Source organism: Canis lupus, chromosome 34 (genome assembly GCF_011100685.1).
Source record: "Canis lupus familiaris isolate Mischka breed German Shepherd chromosome 34, alternate assembly UU_Cfam_GSD_1.0, whole genome shotgun sequence".
Taxonomy (NCBI): domain Eukaryota; kingdom Metazoa; phylum Chordata; class Mammalia; order Carnivora; family Canidae; genus Canis; species Canis lupus.
The window spans coordinates 8336852-8355973 of record NC_049255.1 but is presented as its reverse complement, the minus strand read 5'-3'; the positions used below and the strand labels follow the sequence as shown (position 1 = coordinate 8355973).

At 54.8% G+C, this 19122-nt stretch overlaps 1 protein-coding gene across 1 annotated transcript in view; it reads left to right on the top strand.

Moving 5' to 3' along the window:
• The window catches only part of ADAMTS16 (ADAM metallopeptidase with thrombospondin type 1 motif 16), a 149810-nt gene extending 131736 nt beyond the window's left edge, over window positions 1-18074 (top strand). The window contains exons 19-23 of the mRNA XM_038583954.1: window positions 6915-7116; window positions 7253-7447; window positions 9445-9669; window positions 16195-16342; window positions 16814-18074. Of these exons, the coding sequence (XP_038439882.1) occupies window positions 6915-7116; window positions 7253-7447; window positions 9445-9669; window positions 16195-16342; window positions 16814-17022 (979 nt within the window). The 3' untranslated portion in view covers window positions 17023-18074. The remainder of the gene's footprint in view (window positions 1-6914; window positions 7117-7252; window positions 7448-9444; window positions 9670-16194; window positions 16343-16813) is intronic.
• Window positions 18075-19122: the final 1048 nt, after the last annotated feature.

The window sequence follows — 19122 nt, the reverse complement described above, 5'->3', positions numbered from 1 at the left end:
CACCAGGCTCCTCAGCCCTGGATTCTATTGGCATATCCTAATTCTTTTAATAGTTAAATAATAATGTCAGCTCAGTGCTAATGCAGGGGAGGGAGGGCAGTTTTGAACCGCAGGGGCCCGTGCCCTGAAGTGTCCTCAAGAACAGCAGGTTGCATCTCTTAGAGTCGTGTCTCTGACTCTGCGGGTCACCCAGGCCACCAAGGTGGGGAAGGAAGGGCTTTGTAAAAATCCACATTCCTTCCTCCCACCCCTGGTTTGTGGTTCCTGTGGAACGGAGGAGAGACCAGGAGCACAGAGGTGTTTGAGAACTGCACCAGCCAGCTGAGGTTTGGGAGCCTCTGTCTTAGCTCAGGTGGGGCTGCCAACAGAGACCAGGGTCCTGTCCGCCCCTCTGCACGCTCCCCGGGCAGGAGAATTTGGGATGTTAAACCCTGTAAAGTGGAGAAAGAACCCCCTGCTCAGTGGGTATACAGTTCCTGCTGCAATCCGGTGTGGATTGCTGGCCTGTCTACTGTTCATAGTCACCACCCCAACATTTCTGCTTTGTGCGGAAGTGTTTGTCATCTCGGTAACCAGCTCAGGCTCAGCTGTTGGGTGTTGAATGGGTATGGACGGAAGCAGGAGGGAGGTTGGATGTTGGATGGGTTTGAATGGGAGCAGGAGGGAGGCGCCCCCAGGGAGAAATATGAGGATGGAAAGGATGCTGCTCATCCTCTACTCACCTCCGAGAGCAGAGAACAGTCCTGGGGCCCTGCCCCTCCCTGTGTCAGCGGCCACCCTTGCTTCTTGGGACTCAGTTTCCCCAGACCTGAGGCAGGCTGGTGTCCTCCCCAGCTTTGATGCTCAGCTTCCTTTTCCCATTTTTCCGTGGAAATTGGATGGAGGAGCATCAGCTCAGTGAAGCAGCACCGTGGCATCATTTAGAATCTGATGATGGCTCTTGACCTGTAATGAGTCCAAGTTTTGTGTTTGAGTCAGCAGAATGCACACACCCTCTGTGATCTGCAGAGACAACACCTCCCGGTGAAGGATTTTTGTTGCCACAGCATTTGGGTGCCTGTCCAGGGGAGCAGTCTCAGGTTCTCTGATCTGTGTGTCCCTCGGAATTCCACTGTCCCTGGTTTTCCCCATGTGCGTGGACGCCCTGCTGGTCTTACCGATCCTTAAGGCAGCATCTGGTTGCAGGATGGGGAGACAGGAAAATCCAGTACAGATGGCATGTTGGCTCCTAATGATGAAAACCCGCCTGCCCTTGGCTTCACATAGTCCCTGAAGTGAATACTTGCAGCACCGCTCCCGGAGTGAGCCCTCCGATGCCCTTTGTTGTGGGATGGGGCAAAGACACAGTGAGCACGTGTAGGGAGGAGCACAGCTCATGGAAGGGGTCTGGCTCATTAGAAACCACTCCATCGGGGTCACAGGCAAGACGGGGTGGTTTGACTTTTGAGGCTGAACACAATGAAGTAGCTGTCAAGTCGCGTGCTTCCCAGCGCCCACGGCAGGGCCCGCCTTCCCCGCTAGGCCCCCTGGTCTCCGCAGTCTGGCCCCTGTCCTTGCCAGCCGGCCGCCAGGAATGGACGTCTGGCTCTGAGGTGAGATGCAGGGCCGGTCCCCAGTGTTGCCCCTGGGAGACCGCACCCAGGACAGGACATGCCGACACACAGGGGTGGGTGAGTGTCGGGCTGTCATTTCTGACGGCTTGCTCCTCCCTCTAGATGCACCTGGGGACTCGGTGCATTACTCCAGATGTGGGAGTGTGAGCTGAGTGCAAGCTGTTTGTCCAGGGTCTCTGGCTAAATTGACCCTGTTCACTTACACATTTGAGCACCAAGATTGTTGGCTCCTGCAGAGCAGCACGCCTGCCTCTGAACCTGCCCAGAGAATGGCGGGCACTAGTGTGTGCCGTTGAAACGTGCTTGGCACAGACCAGTAACGAACTCTCAGAGCAGCGGTCGGGGCAGGTGCACCCTGGGCCCGTGGCATCCTGCCGGCTGGGCTCCGGGTACCAGTTCTCCCAGCGCCCGACACTGTGCCTTCAGCATACAGCCTGCCCGTGCTCTTTAACTTGTGACCAATTTTTTTCCTACGAAAAAGACAGATTTTCAAGGTAGCATCTGTGTATTGTTGGATGTGCCATGTGATTTTTAAAACCTGTCATTTAGAAGGAAAGTGGGGTAGACCTCAAATTCCCTGCACATGAAGACACGCCCATCCGTGCCCCAAAGTCACACAGTACCCGTCCCGCCAGACCACAGGAGAAGCTGTCTCACCCCTGCGCTCTGAGGGCTGAGCCTGTGAGCACCCACGCTCACACTGGGCAGAGGTCTTGGCAGGTGGAACAGGAAGGTAAGAGTGGACAGTCTGATTCAGAGCAGCCCGCTGGAATGGGGCAGGTGCACCACCGTGTGCCCTAGGTCAGCTGAGCGGAGTGGCCACCCCGTGGTTACAGCTGAACTTCCATGCCGACCCTCCCCGTGTCTGATGCTCACTCCTGAACTAAATCCAGCCGTGGACGCCTCCTATCTACCATGGCCACTGGAACATGCATTTACCTTTTCGAAAGACAGTGACCTAAAAGGTCAAGCAGGTGCACAGTTTTGAAACTGCAAATGGAACAAACAGAAAAAAAGAAACAGGAACTAAATTCTAAAATGAATTTAGTTACATGCTGTCTGCGAGACTTCCTGACGCTAAATCCATGACAGCCTCTGGGTGGCCCCAAGGTGGGGCTGCGCCCTAAGCAGCAAGCTCAGGTCCCCGCCCCGCTGACCTTGGAGTCAGAGTGGCAGTTCGCGACCCCAGGGCTGCCCTGGTCCTGCTTCATATGCCCTTGCTGAGAATTTGCATTTTCAGAAGAAACATGAAATAATCAAAACCAAAATGTTATAAGTTTTTTTTTAATGGAGAAGAGAAAGTCATTTTATTGAGAAGCAGCCAATGGCTGGTGATAATTGTGGATATTGACTATTGAACAAACGGCTCCAGGAAACCCTGCCTGAGTTGTCCAGAGGCAGCCATAAATTCTCCTACCTCCTCCAGCGGCACCGGGAGCCTCGAAGGGGTGCCCGGGCCAGGGGGCCCTCCGCGGGGAGGTACCGTGGTGGCCGGGTGGCTGGGTCCTCCAGGTCCTGCCTGGGAGGCCCAGCTGATCTGGGTAATACCAGCTACCTGCTTTGTTCCAGTTGGTGGACTTCGGGAAAGCAGAACCAGGCAGGGCAGGGATGGCCACTGGTTAGCAACCAGACACACCTGGCTTCTGCTCACGGAACCCTCAGACACCCACACAGAAGCTTGCGTGGAGTTTGACTCCTTCATGAGCTGAAATCAAGACACTTCCCCAGAGCACTGCCTGTGAAATAAAACAGACACTTGGCGCTTCCATATGCCGTGTGCATGATCTTCATTCGGGAGGATTCCTTAATGACAGGCTAAGAGAAGGGCAGAGGATGGATCAACCCAGTGTTGGAACAGCTTAAGATGGTGGAGACAGAAGACTTAACGAGGTGGTGTGAAAAGCCTGAGAGCAGCCAAGACATCTTTGCAACCCCATTGTGGACACACCAATTAGAATTTATAAGGCTTCGGGGTTGGGAGAGCAAATGTAGGAAATGGGGGGAGACAACAGACGAGCCACCCGGAGGCTCCAAATGCAGAACCGTCGCAGCCACAAGGCTGAAAGCTGACTTTTCACAACGAGGGTGTGTAACTTACACAGCTGACCATGAAATAAAAATCACTGATCTCGTCGACACTGAAAAATGAAAACATTTCCACAGCTGATCTAGAACGATTCCTACAAAGCCAACAGTTTCCTTTTGGGTGACTAAAACTTGGAGTCACCGTTTTTTATAGTTTTCCTAGAAGCACGGTAGGATCTGTTCAGGAAAAACACTTGGTATGAAATAGGTGAAGCCCTCTCCAGACAAACGTAAGGGAGCTGTTGTGCCAGCCCCACGGCGCCAGGCATGCCAGGGCTGCCCACACGCAGAGACAAGGCCCCTCTGTCCCTGTCAGCCCCCCGTTCTCCCCTGGCCACCTCATTTGTCGCAGCTTTCACGAGAGTCCAGGTATTGGCTCTACGGTTCTACTGATTCTGCGGGGTCACAGCCCCTTTGAGAGCGTGAGAAAAGTGCCTGTCATTCCGCTCAGACCTGCTGGTAAGCGCGGCACCCCCAGAACTGGCACCTTCTTGTGAGGCTTGTGGGCCTCCTGGGGCACGGAGCCCTTGGTTCCTTCTTTAGGTATTTCCATACTTTGGCCCACAGGTATTCCCAACCACACCTTGGTCCAGAGAGAGTCTGAAAACACATTTACAGAAGCTTTACCATGTAAGCCACTTCTTTATTACTCAAATACAGAAATATAATTAACTCATAAAATAATTAATAGACTCTTTTTAGAACAGTTTAGATTTCTAGAAAAACTGGGTAGTTCAGTATTACATAGTCTCCATTGCTCCCACACACACACCCTCAATTCACTCATTATTAGCATCTTACATTACTATGGTGCCTGTGTTAGAATTAATAAACCAGTATTGACACATTATTAACTAAAGTTCCAAGGTTACTCAGTTTTTCTTAGTTTCTACTTACTGTTCTTTTCTTGGTTCAGGAAACTTTCTCATTCTATCTGATTGTGTATTCTTAGGCTCCTCTTGGCTCTAACACTTTCTCAGTTTTGTTTTGTTTGGTTTTTAATCCTAAGTAGGCTCCATAACACATTTTAAAATGACAAACTTGGAAGTTGCATATATTGCCAGCCCTCACCTCTGTTTATAAACAAAAATGTGCACACACGCTGCGAGAGAGACCCAGCAATCCCAGTGGTCCTCTGGGCAGTCCATGTCTTCTGCGCTGCATCCCTCTCTGCATGGGTTGGGTCCCTGTTGGGTCCTGACAGACTCTCTCCCTTGGGCACGGGGTGTTTCTGAGAGGTGTCTCTTGGGCTCTCCACCAGGCATTCTCGGCTGTGGCTTAACCCGAATGTGACTGTCAGGGTCCAGCGTGCTGTGTGTGTGTGTGTGTGTGTGTGTCACAAAGCCAAAGGATAAATCAGGGCACAAATCCTCTGTTTGACCCCACGATTCAGAAGAAAACCATTATTGGATTAAGTCACACCAGGAATAGCTGTGGAGGAGACACGGCGTTCCTTTTGTGGCCCCCAGGAGCATCCCAAGGGACAGAGGCTCACAGATGCTGCCCCAGGAAGCGTGGCTGGCCATCTGTGCTCCTCGCTGCAGGACAGGCATGCCGACTTGGCTGAGTGAGGAACCCATGGCTTCTCCTTGCCCTTCATGGCAGTTCTTCACAACCACCAGCATGGAGCCCCTTGGGTCCCAAAGTCACCTGCCAAATTCCCGGTGTTTGCTTGAATGCCCTGAATAGGAAGACAAATACGAGTGAGACTCATCATGTCCTCTGAGAGACCAATGGGCTGCCACCCTTGGGGAGCCCAAGGCCTTCCCATCACAGGAACCCTAGTCCCTGGGCCACATTTCACCCTCTGTCCCTCCTGCCTCCAATGACCCCCACCCAGAGAGTGCATCGTAGGGCCTCCTGCAGATGGGCTTGTGCAAAGCCAGCAGGCAGCGTTGTTGACCTTTGCAGGCTTATCTGATACCCAACGTGGTGCCGCAGGCTGAGCCTAGATGGATCCATCCCACCTCCATCAGCCTACCGACATGCATGTCAACAAGAAACACTTTAATTCTCAGAAAAGAAAATTAAAAAAGGTTACTTTGAGAGAGACTCTCTATAGCTTCTGACAAATTCAAAGAAAGATGACCAAGCATTATGAGCCTCCTATTGGAAGTTATCACGCCTGAGGCCATCATACCAGAAATACATCCATAGGGGCTCAGTCGGTGAAGCATCTGCCTTCGGCTCAGTTCATCTGGGATGGAGCCCCATATTGGGCTCTTTGCTTTGCAGGGAGTCTGCTTCTCCCTCTCCCTCTGCCTGCCACTCCCCGTGCTTGTGTTCTCGCTCTCTCTCGCTCTCTCTCTCTCTGTCAAATAAATAAAAAAATCTTTTTAAAAAAGAAATGCATACATACATACATACATACGTAGAACCTAAATGTTCTCAAGCCACTGGATTCAGCTGCTAAGATAAAAGTGGGGAGGACAGAGGAACGTGTTAAGTGGAACCACAGAGGTATAATTTGCAAACTCATGTGATGATCAGAAAGAGTTGTGCAGACTCAGCAAGCTGAGCAGTATTGGTTCTGATGCCAATAAATGGAATAGAAGAATAGATTAAGGAAGAACCTATGGAGGAAAGGAGAAGAAAGACCTGCCAACCCATCGCACAGTGTGGACTAACTGGTTCTGAACTCTAACAAGCAGTTAGGATGTCTATGATACGGTTGGGGACAAAACCCCTGAATATTATGATATTAATGAATAATATGATACTGAAAAATACAATATGAATTGATACAATATAAAATAATATGAATAATATGATATTAAGGAATCGTGGTTTATATTTTAGATGTCATGATGGTATTGTGGTGATGTTTTAAAAACCAAGGAATCCTCATTTTCTGGAGATGCCTATTGAAACATGGTCACATCTGGAATTTGCTTCAGCATGCTATGGGGTTTGGGGCCTAAGTTGAAGATTCTTGAAGTCGGGTGGATGGGGACACACGGGGCTTTCCTTTTGCACATGTGTGGAATTTCTCACCTAAAACCAAGCTGGAGGGAAGAACAGAATGGGTTGAGGACGGTCATTTTCAACGGCAGGTGAACCAGGACAGCTAATCAAGGCAGGGAGAATCAACAGGGACCAGACAGGCCTGGAGAGCAACTAGAAATACCCAGGTGCCCGTGGGCTGTTGGTGGGACTGGTGCCACTGTGTCTGCTGGAAAGGTGGTGCCCCTCAACGACGTCTTTGTCTCCTCCCAGTTGGTCAGTGGGGAACTGGAGTGCGTGCAGCCGGACGTGCGGCGGGGGCACTCAGAGCCGGCCCGTCCAGTGCACACGACGGGTACACTACGTGTCAGAGCGGGTGGCAGCCAGCCTGTGTCCACAGCCCGTGCCCTCCAGCCAACAGGCCTGCAACACTCAGAGCTGCCCGCCTGCTTGGAGCACCGGGCCCTGGGCAGAGGTAACGGGGGCAGGGTGGGCTCCTCCTGAGGATCGCAGAGCTGGGTTCTCACCTGGTCCCACAAGACCTGCGGTTGGACCCCCGGGCTCAGTCGCATGCACTCCTTGCTGGGAGCTGCCCGTTTCTTCCCCTGCAGTGCTCTCGAACCTGCGGGAAGGGATGGAGGAAGAGGTCGGTGGCCTGTAAGAGCACGAACCCCTCGGCCAGGGCGCAGCTGCTGCCGGATGCCGTGTGCAGCTCGGAGCCCAAGCCCCGCACCCACGAAGTCTGCCTGCTGGAGCGCTGCCACAAGCACAAGAAGCTGCAATGGCTGCTGTCTGCCTGGTCCCAGGTATGTGCGCCCGGTCCAGCCGGAACCGCGTGGCCGGCTGTCCCCCGGGGCTGTCTCCCCGCCCCTGCTCTCCCTGCTTCCCGCTCCTCTTCCTCCAGTCTGCTTCCCTCCACTCAAGTCGCTCCTCTGGGCTCCAGCTCCTTCACAGCATTCGTGTCCCGGCGTCCCTGGGACTCTCCAATCCCCTCCGTCAAGCAGGTCGCCCAGCAGCATCACTCGGTGTTGAGGGCAGGACGAGTGAGGGACGCGCTGCATGCTGGCAGGGGTCCTGGGGGCCCAGGTAACCCCAGCACAGCTGTGACCGTTCCCGGGGCAGTGCTCCTGGAGCGTCGACCAGGAAGGAGGTGGAAGAGACAGGGGACCATTTCCCCAGACGAGTTTCCATGGACGGTGGTTGCATTTTGGGAAGAATCTGTTCTGTTGGCTTCGCTGGCACGGATGTCCTGTGTGCTGGTTGGAAGCTTTTGGAAGTGTGACTGGTAAAGATTACATGACCAGCTTGGGCCCAGTGAGGCTGGGGCCCCACATGAGGGTGCGCACAGAGTGCTGCCCGTGCCCAGTGCCACCTCCCCTGGGAAGGGGTCATTGGTACACCACCCCCAGGTCCCTGCATCTCTACAGCACCCTGAGGGCCAGGGTATCTCCTTAATCACCCCGTGCAACAATTCATTGGTGGAGGTGACAGTAAGATCAGAAAGGTAACGCCCTACAGAGAGACAGCAGCACCGCACACAGCGGGGACACCTCTGCACAGGGTATTGGGAGACCGCAGTCCCAGAGATGCACATCTGCACCCCTGAAGTGGCTCCCCAGCCCCACTCCCCTCGGGGGCCGACCTGGGCTCTCCCCCCAACAGCTTCGGTGAGGCCTTGTTCAGGAGGGCGGGATAGATCGATCAAGCAGGGCCTTGAATCCTGCGGAGACACTGAAAAATAAAAACACGCTGGCTCACCGGAGGAAGCCTGCCATTGCCAACCAGGGACTCCCGTTCTCTCCCACCTGGGACACGGGAGGGCAGGTGTCTCCGAGGACTGAGCCGCACTGTCGTCAGGAGTGACATCTCTTTCTGCGCGCGTCCCTGAAGGCTGAGCCTGTAGGAAGGAAGCCACCGCGCCATGCAATCTGCGGGTGGTGTCCAGGTGGAAAGTCTCCACCCTGAACAGTTCACGTGCACGCACACACGCCAGTTTCTCCCAGCAGCAGCAGAGAGGAGCCTCCCAGGGCCATCTCCTCTGTGGTGCGGAAACACACCGGGCTCCTCCGTTTATGTGATCTGCAGACACTGAGCCAGGCGGATTCATCACTGGGCTCAGCACCACCCACTCCGCTAGCTCGAGGCGGCAGTGTCTGAAGCCGGGACCTCTCTCCTGAGACCCTCAGAGCCCGGCCTGGTGGTGCTGCAGTGTGCATCGCTTGCAACTATGCTGTGACTGCAGCCGTTGGCCAGGCTCGCTGTTCATGGTTTGCCCAGGACCCCTGTGCCCGTGCCCTGTGCGGCATGAGGGACAGCCCGGCCTCAGAGCACTCCCTGGTGGGGAAAGAATGGATTTGTGCCCTGAGCCAGCCTTCTGAGGAAGGTGCGTCATGAGCCCTGGGAGTCCTCCGCCTGCCCCTACTTTGGGGGCCAGCATCGCACCACGGTTGAACGGTGCTACTCCTGGAGCCCTGGCATTTGTTCTCGTCCATGTGTATTAGATTTCTGCACATTCCAGCATCAGCTGCAACCCAGCGTTTCAACTTCTCAAATGACAGCTTCGGGACGACTCCCGTCGTGTATGCTTGCCCTGCCCCTACGGATCTCCCAAAATGCTGCGCCTTAAAATCCTCCTTTTTACAAGAGCAATGCCTTCAAAAAATGCCATTTCATTGAATTTTTACACTTATATTACTATTCAAGCTGATATAATCAGAAGACAGTGCGACTCTCAGATGCTATAAAAGAGACAGCCGCCAGCAAAGAAATGTGGTTCACTCACGTCTTCTGTTTTTATTTTTAGTGCTCTGTTACCTGTGAAAGAGGAACACAGAAAAGATTCTTAAAATGTGCTGAAAAACATGTTTCTGGGAAATATCGAGAGCTGGTCTCCAAGAAGTGCTTGCACCTGCCACGGCCCAGCGTGGAGCTGGAGCGCACCTGCACCCCATTTCCCTGCCCCCGGCACCCCCTGCACACAGCCGCAGGCCCCCCTCGAGCCAGCTGGTTTGCCTCACCCTGGTCTCAGGTAGGCTGGCACTCGGGGCCCGCGGAGTGGGTGAGCAGAGCCTCCTGCTCTGGGAGCTGGCTCCTGGTGTAGGTAGAGAACTTTCTGCGGGGGGAGGAGGGGGCGTACCCCCTGAACCCACGGAGCCAGTTCCCAACCCTTATCTCCAGAGTAGGTGCGGAGCCTGTGTTCCCAGGTGTGGGTGCAGCTCTCCAAGGCTGGGCTCTGGGGCCCACATGCCATGTTCTAAATCGTCACCCGATTAAGTGTGGGCGAACGTGATTTTATTTTATGTAAGAGCAGACCTCCCCGGGGGTGAGTGTGAATGGGGAAGAAGGACAAGATCTGGAATAAGTCGGTGACGGTACTGTCTACCCCGGTAACCCCGAGGCCGTGCACGTGGGAAGGGGGTGCAGTGCCCCCGGCTGTCCAGGCCTGCCCGGGCCCTCAGACGAGGCCAGCCCAGGACAAGGGAGCTCATCCATGCCCCCACCCCACCTCTGTCTACACCACCTTCCACTCTAGGGAAGAATTCTGCTGGTGGTGTGTTAACCACCTCTCACGTTGCCCTGTTTCCTGCTTGGACTCCTGGCCGTCCTCATCCTGGGGCTTGTTTCCCGTCCCTGCCGGTGGTTCTGCTCCTCGGACGTGGTCTCTGCTTCCCGCCTGTCCCAGGTCCCCTCACTGCTCGCACATCTGCTGCCCTTGCTGCTCTTGGCTCCAGGGTGCACCCAGGCTGGAGGGGTGTGTGGGGCCCAGGCGTCCTGAGCCAGGCCCACTGGCCAGACCCCAACGAGTCCGGTGATGCTGGTGTGCCCAGGAGAGAGGATGCTCACCTCGGCCCGGCCCCGCGAGCAGGAGCGGAGCGTTTTCTGAATCTCTCATCTGTTGGCCTGGCCAGAGGAGCAGAACCACGGGAAGGAGCTTTCTCATGTGCACGGGGCAGCCCGGCCTGGACTCTCTCCTCTTTCAAAAGAGCTGCAGGCAGAGGAGACGGAGGGGTGGGGAGGATAGGTGTGTGGTGGCAGCCAGCCTCTGTGTGCCCCCCACCCCGCTGCTTGCGTCCCAGCCTGCTGCTGGTTCTGCGGGTCTTCAACCTGACCAAGCACTTGCATTTAGAAATAGATGAGCCCCTCTCCCCTAAGTAGTTCAGTTAGAAACTGTTCAGCTGAAATGGTCGGAGCAGGGGCGTGTGAGCTATATCCTTCCCAAGCATTTTCTATGTTAAGTCGACAAAATGCATCAACAGCCACATTTTCCCAGGCAGGCACCTTAATTTTCTTGTGAACACAGTCCATGCAGCAAGAGGAAGCGAGGGATGAGCAAAGAAGCGGAATCAAGTTGTCTCTGGGGCAGAGGCTGTACTCTGTCCCTCGGAAGGTGTGGGTCGGAGACACGTAGAGGTGGTTCCCGACACCGCTCCTCCTCTGTCAATGGGGAAACTGAGGCTCCTGAAGCCGCCGCAGCTCCCCAGCCTCTCCTGAGCCAGCGTTCAGCCCCCGGTACATAATGTGGAGACCTTGGGAAAATTTAGGAAAACAAAGTTTATCAGCATTTCATTTAAAACCTAAAGCCTAAAATACATCTTGTGTAGCTTTTTGAAGTATTTAATGTGTTTGTCTAAGGAATCATGTTTACAGAAGCCGCCTGAGGTTTTTATCCTGGGTGACTCATCTACTACATTCTGAGACTTCACCTTCTTGGCAGTAATAACTCAAAGGGTTATGTTTGCTATAAGCGCTGGTACTTGAGACTCCGCGCCCCGAACTGTGGGAAATTGTCAGGCTGTAATGGATGGCCAGTGCCTGGCTGAACTCTGCCCCCAGACAGGTTTATTCTTGTCACAGTCAAAAGACCATGGTTTCTATTATGTGATCTGTAGGGTTTCTGTTGACTTAAATGGCTTTGCTTATCACCGCATTTCATGGTGGGTTGCCTGGTAGGACTGATTGAAATCGTTTTGGTCATTTGGGCTTAGTGTCAGGTGGTTCACACGTTGATTTGCTCTGAGAATGGCTTACATGTGAACACCTGTTGGACTGTCTGATTCTACATGACGGAGATGAGAGTGTGTCCTTAGTGCTGGAATGTGGGAGCCCTGGCTTGTTCTGGGGGTTCTTCAGCAGGACTATGCACAAATGACCTAGAAACCCATTGGTTCTGAGAGGCAAGGAGCTATGTCGCTTATGATCGATATGGCAGTTATGACTACGGTTGTATGAAAGTCGTATCAAACACACACACGCATGTGGGTATACAATGTACACAAACAATATGCACTTGTACACATACAGGCACATGCACACACACAGGTATATGCACGCACGCACATACACACGCATACACACATAGGCATGCACACATATGGTCATACACACAGGCATACACGCACATGGGCATGCACACACAAGTATATGCAAGCATGCATACACATAAGTATGCACACACATGAGCATACACACGTGTGAGCATACGTGCACAGGCATGCACTTATGTAGTCATGTCCACACGGGCATGCATACACAGGCATGCACACAAAGAAGCATGGACACACAGGCATGCACCCCCATGAGCATACACCCATGGGCATGCACACACACAGTCATACAAACACAAACACACACACAATACACAGGTTCCCTGCCCCCTTCTATCCAGTTGCCTACCCACCTCTAAGAATTCACTGCCTGACCTGCTCTCTCTGTCTTGCAGCTATGGGTGGCGGCCAGGGAGACCAGAACCTTCCTGCTGGCAGTGCTGGTTAAGGTCACAGCACGAGCCACCCGAGTTGGAGAGAGTTTCTATTTGTAGGCCATTAAATCCGTACACAAACTCCCAGCTGCATTTATGTTTAGAGCAGAGGTTGTAATGGTGAAGCCCTTGAGGATTGTGCTCTCTCCCCCCTGACCTGAGTGGACCTTGGTCTTCAGGACAGTGGGGAGCGCTCTGGTGGGCAGAGCTGCAGACTTGGAAAGAGAGCACAGCCCGCAGGGCCCCAGGAAGGAGACAAAGGGAGAAGCGTTGGTGGGTCTCCTGGGAGGGGAGTGATATCAAGGGGGACAAGGAAGGTGTGAGACCTCTGACTCTCAGGAATGAAAGTGGGTTTGTTTCCTAGCCGGACCTGAGTTTGGGAGATGAGCCTCCCCCTGCAAGAAGCCCTGAGGCAGTCATGGGTCCCGTGAATGCAGGGGGTGGGAATTGGCCTTTGAATCAAGCCACCCAGAGCATCGGCAAATGGCAGGCATCACCAGCCTTCTGCCATCAGGGCCAATGACACAGAAAGGCAATCCTTGTCATTTAAAACAAACCCAGAGGCAGACATTATTTTAAAATTGCACTCTTTGCATTTTTGCTAACCACTAAGTGATTATCAGTTTTTCCCACTCATCTCTTCAGAGCATACGTAGCACCTCTGGGTGCAAGATGTCCCTAGAAACACGGAGATTGTTCCTGAAACAGATGAAATCCAGAAGGAAGAGGGTTTTCAGGATTTTAGTGTTCTGGAAAATGTGTGCTTAGCAGGTCACCGCTCAGACCCCCAGGAAGTCTGAGACACACCCGCAGGGGCCGTCTCAGAGGGCGGGCAGCACAGAGGGCTCCCAGGAGGTGCTGTCACATTCACATTCCACAAGGTTGTATAATCCTGGAATGGCAAGAAGACCCTACTTGCTGACCTCGGGGTGGGGCATCCTCGGAAAGAGCAGTCCCAAAAAGAGCCCTGGCTCAGCTGTGCATGACCTCAGGTCCCGGTTGAGGGAGGCAGGCGTGTGGAGGATGACAACAGAGGGGTCCGGGGACCTGAGGAGCCTGGTGGCGGTGGAGGATAGCAGCCCAGGGACACTCTTCAGGGCGTGACATTCCTGCTTCACCCTGGCAGCTGCAGGTGCCTCACTGCCCCCTCAGCAGACAGACCCAGAATTGCACACCTGTAGGCCGTCCTTGCTGGGGAGTTTGGGCGGTGGCTGCCCTCCAGGGGCTGTAAGGCAAGAAGAGGCTCCCCTAGAGTCAGGGTGCAGGGCCCTCCCACACCTGCAGCAGGGACACGAGAAGATGAGCAGAAGTAAGCCAAGTGGGCTGGGGGGTGAGGAGGAGCAGTCCGTGTGGCCGCCAGGTGACAGTGACCGCCGAGGCCACACACGGGCACCTTTATGAGACGGCTGGCTCACCTGGTCGCGTCACGCCATGCACCAGCTCCATGCGCTCTGTCAGATGTGACTGGAGTCGGCTCTGGAGGCAAGGACCTTTGCCGACACAGCTCTTGTCCCCTAGAGCTGTGGCCCAGCAAGCGTGGCCCCACCCGCAGCTTGAGCACCATGGTTAGAAATGCAGGTTCTCAGGCTCCACTGGGGCTGCTGAAGTGCCAGGTTTGAGGTGAGTCCAGCAGGTGGTTTGCTGGCACAGCGGCTCTGAGAGCCACTGACCTGGGGTGAGGCCAGCAGCCAACGGTCTGGACAGTGGCTGTGGCATTTGTCGCCGTGTGTAGGTCGACAGACCAACGCAGGTCCCCATTTCCAATTTCCTGAAATGCTCAAGTGAAACCCCATCAAGTTGAGGAAGAGGCCATGAGCTCTGACCTGCAGATCCAAGTCCTGGAGTCTCTTCACGAAGTGTGAAGGATCCCAGTTTGAGTAGGGGCGGTAAATCCCGAAGACGGGCAAGTCGCTTGTGTCCAGCACTTGGTATCTCGTGCCTGGATCGGTGCCTGGTACAGGGGAGGTAGCGATTCCCATTGTGAATAAATGAGTCTGTGACAGAATCAAGTCGCTTCCAAATGATTTTAAGTGGTGCAAAATGATGGCCACAGAGAGACACATGGATGAGACATGTCGCCAGCGAGGCTGGAAATCTGCCCGGCTGCTGCTGATGACGGGGCCTCCGCTGGGGGCAGAGAGGTCGTGGCTGCATACAGATGCAGATGTGACCCGTGGGAAGCCGTGAGCCTGGGCCAGGGCAGCCCGCGTTCCTCAAGGTCTCCGCCGTGCTGGCCGGGGAGGGGCTCGAAGGGCAGAGCGCAAAGCCGTGACTGTGCTGCTGCGGAACGTTCAGATGGGTGCAGTAGGCAGTAGGAAACGTCTGCTCCATCCTGGGTGAGCCTGCTAATTCTGCAGCCAGACTGGGATCTGCCCACAATGGGTTTGGGTTTTTTTTGTTGTTGTTTTTGTTTTGTTTTGTTTTGTTTTGTTTTCCTGATTGCTACAGTCGTATATTGAACCTAAGTCGTTGAGGGCTTTAGCTGAAGCTGGTTTTGAAGAGAAGGGGCAAGCCCCTCGGAAACGATCCAGACCCACATGCTGATCAGCTAGTCCTGCATCTTCCCCGCCAGGGCCCCGGCCGTCCTTTATCTAAAGAGGGGAAAAGAAAGAACAATTCCTTCGGCTTATGACCCTCCAGGACTCGGACTCGACGAAGAGGTTTACCTGCTGCATCGGAGCCCCTACCCCCAGGGACTTTAAAACGCCACCTCGGGAGGCTCTGCTTGCAGCGGGTCCTGGGAACGAAGCAGGAGGGCGGCGCTGCTCACTGGCAGGCTGACGTCCGCTGGGAAGTGGTGCCCAGGGCTTGCTGACCTCACGCACTCGAATGGGCCCCCGGCATGCCCGTGGGTGGCCCCGGTGGTCACTGTCTCCTGGCCGTGCCATACGTTTTGGCAAGCAGCCTGCGCCGTGCTGTCATGCCCAGTTCCGTTCAGACCCGTCTACCGTTGCATGGAAGCCAGGGAGTCGCGTACGTCCCACGCACCAGATACCTGCCATGGTGTCTGACCCCTCTTCTGGCAGGTGCTCCCCGCTTGCCTACATCCTTGGCATCTTTGAAACAGGAACCTGGTTTAAGCATAATTTACATAATTCGGTCCAGACTTCCAAGGAGCTCCTCTTTGGACAGATTCACTGCCTGCTGGTTTCGGTTCCCCCGTCTCTCAGGTGGCCCGTCCCCCGATGTCTTGCCCACTGTGGAGCTCAGATGGGCCCGCTCACATGGTCTGTCCGGGGGAGCCTGGCCAGCTAGGGAGGGGTCGCCTGACCATGGGCTCCTTCGTGCCCCGCTGTGCTAGATTGCCTCACAGCGCCAGGGCCTGCGTGCCTCGGAGCCATGCCCGCAGGAGGATGCCAGCAAGCCCAGGCTGCGTGTGTGGCCGCCTCCAGGCAGGCATCCAGGGCTCGGGAACTTGGGATATAGGAGGAACGTGGTTTTATGGTACCTCCGTGGGAGTTGGCTTGTCAAGGTTTTCCCCAGCAAGAGTCCCGAGAGGGTGCCCAGGTGATGGACTCCCATGAAGGGGGATTGTTTTCTGGTGTGGACCCAGGGGTAGGCCCGGGGAGCGACCATGGTACCCCCCAGATACGCTCCAGTTTCCCTGTGATCATCACACTGTGGACCCCCGAGACTGACTGTCTCAGACTCTGGTACTGGCCCCCTGTTGATCCAGAACCTGGTCAGCTCACCCATAATTACTGAGGAGTCTGGGGGGCGGGTGAAGCTCGGGAGACAGGGGGTGCCCCAGGCCCCGGCAGCCCAGGCTGACCCCTGTGCGTGTGTTTCTCACAGTGCACGGCCAGCTGCGGGGGCGGCGTGCAGACCAGGGCCGTGCAGTGCCTGGCGGGGGGCCGGCCAGCCCTGGGCTGCTTCCTGCACCAGAAGCCCGCAGCCTCCCTGGCCTGCAACACCCACTTTTGCCCCATCGCAGAGAAGACAGGTGAGTGTCCAGAGCCCCTCGGCTTGGCCGTGGCTTTTCAGGGCACGGCTGTCACGTTTCTGGAGCGGTTCCTTCATGGGCCCGAGGAAGTGGGGTGCCCACTGGTAGAGAGCCCCGGCCTCAGGGCCTTGAGTCTGTGACATTGTCTCTCTCTCTCTCTCCTTTTTGGAGAATTAATAACTGAAGTTTGGTATGAAGAGAACAACTGAACGCGGCCAGGCCGTCATCACCAGAGTCACTCCGTGGGTGGGGGTAGCACAGGAGGGAGGACACTTCGGTTCTGAGGGGCCTTCCAAGAAGGGTCTTGGGGGAACAGCCCCCCCCCCCGGCACACAGCTACCTCTCCCCAAGAGGGCTGCCCTCCGCTGCTTCAGAGCCACGGCCCCCGGGACCCCGGGCTAACGCGGTGTCCTCTGCTTTTCAGATGGCACCTGCAGAGACCACTTCCCCTGGTGCTCTCTTGTCCCCCAGCACAGGATGTGCAGCCACCAGTTCTACGGCGAGCGGTGCTGCAAGACGTGCTCCACAACCAACCTGTGAGTCCCCGGCGGCGGGGGCCCCTTCCCAGGGCGGAGAATACGAGGTGCTGCATCTCCAGCCCACATCAGCCATGCAGGGAGCATGGAAAGCAGCCAAGAAGGACGGAAGTGGGAGAAGGAGAGCTGTGTCTGGCTGTCTGACGGGACAGAGTGTGTGTGTGTGTCTGTGTGTGTGTGCTCGTGCAAACCGTGGTTCTGAATGCCTGTCTGGGCACAGGTGCACACACCTGTTCAATGAAGTATGGAGGTGGGCAGGAGGCCCACTCTACAGACCTGGACGCATGCTCATCACGTGCACTTGAGATGAATCATGTCAGAAAAACAGAAGGAGCTGAGCTGAACTTGCTAAACGCTAAATGGGTGGTGCTTTGGAGAAAGAAGGTGATGGAATTAGGAGTAAGGACAGCAGCTCTGCCGCCAAGTGTGCCGGCCCCCCTGGGCCCGCAGAGGCCCCTTCCCCGGGTCTGGAGTGAGCGGCCTCCCTCTGGAGAAGCAGCTGGGACAGCTCCCAGGGAGGTGGGCGTCCCCAGGGCCCCCTCTTCCCGCCGCAGCAGCCCAGCTGCTGTCTGCTGAGACCTGCTTCTGGAACAAGAACTGGGTGTCCCCTCTAAGCGGCATCTGCCCTGCCAGGGAGACACCAGACTCTGGCCTCCATGTCCTGATTTGAGACTTTGCTTCTGGAAACGGGAAACACAAAATCATGCCACAGTGCTTCCGTCCCTTTCAGACTCACGCCTGGAGAACAGAACTTTGGTAGCCTGTGTGTCACCCTTGTCAGCTATTTGCAAGCGAGCGTTTCTATCCCAACCCATTCTTCATGCTTCTCAGATGACAGACGTTCAGGTTCTACTGGAGTTTAGACCATCACGCCACACCCCTGCTGCCCTGATGAGGTTGTGGCCGTCCCACCCAGACAGATGTCCTCAGCTGATGTGGTGACCCGCAGAACCCCAGGTTTCCTTCCCGTGTGTTGTGCTGTTTTGGGATTTTTTTTCCATGAATTTAGTTGTTTTGTAAGACCCGTTCGGAGAGGCCAGCCTTCCTGGGTGCAGGCTGCACACAGCCCCTGACACTCCACTGCCCGCCGGTGCTACCCTTCCTCCTCCTGCCCCGCCACTCGCTCTGTGTGGAATGGGCACCTGGATATTTATATTTGCTGAAGTTTTATAATAAATTTTATATTGTACCACTTGCTTCTGAGCTGCTTGTGATTGCTCATGAGTTGTGCGGCTGAGATCCGGGGGCCTGGCAGGGAGGTGGGGAACTGGTCCAGGAGAAAGTGCTGGAACTAGTCTGAGGACAAAGGGCCCCTAAATGAGGAGCCTGGGAGGGGGGAAGACATCAGGTGACCAGGGGGTGGGGAGTGGGCAGTACACAGGGGCCATGCAGCCCCGAGACCGAGGTTTCTGCGGCTTCCACTAGAACCTGAGCGGGGGCAGCCTCTCCAGGCGCCTCCACAGTTAATTCAAGGGTGACCTCTGACCCTGTGATTCCTGCTTTATTACTCAAGATCTTCCACAGAAACAGAAATGACAGGTAGTCTATTGAGAGACAAGGGGGCTTCATTTTAGGGATTTGGCTCACATGATTATGGGTGGCTGGCACATCTAAATTCTGCAGAGCAGAAGGCTGGAAAGCAGGCAGGGTCTCTGTGTTGCAGTCTTGAGGCCAAATGCCTCCTTTTCAGGAAAACCTCCGTCTTTTTTGAATGGTAATAATTTTAATGGCCTAAAGAAAGCTGGGGTTAATCCTGAAGCTAGGAGTAAATGTTTAATGGATTTTGTTCTGTGGTACAAATAACATCCGTGTATATCATATCTGTATATATCTGAACCAAGCTGTGTGCAGAGGTTGATATAACTATATTTACAGAATACAACTTTTACAATTAAAATTCACATTTTAACATGAAAAAAAAAACCTTCCGTCTTTGCTCATATGGTCTTCGACTGATTGGATGAGGCCCACCCACTTTATGGAGGATCGTCTGCTCTACTCAAAGTCTACTGATTTAACCATTAAATAGCAATCACACGTAAGATATATCTTCATAGCAGCATTGAGTCTAGCGTCTGACCACATGGGGCACCGTTGCTGTGTGTAATCAAGCATCACACGGCTCCCCTTGGCCTGGACTAAACCAGCCGTAATGGGGCAGCGTGGGACGCCAGCTGCCAGACGTGCAGTTCCTGGCATGGTTGGCCCCACGCACGCTCGGAGCCTACCCGGCCTGCAGACATC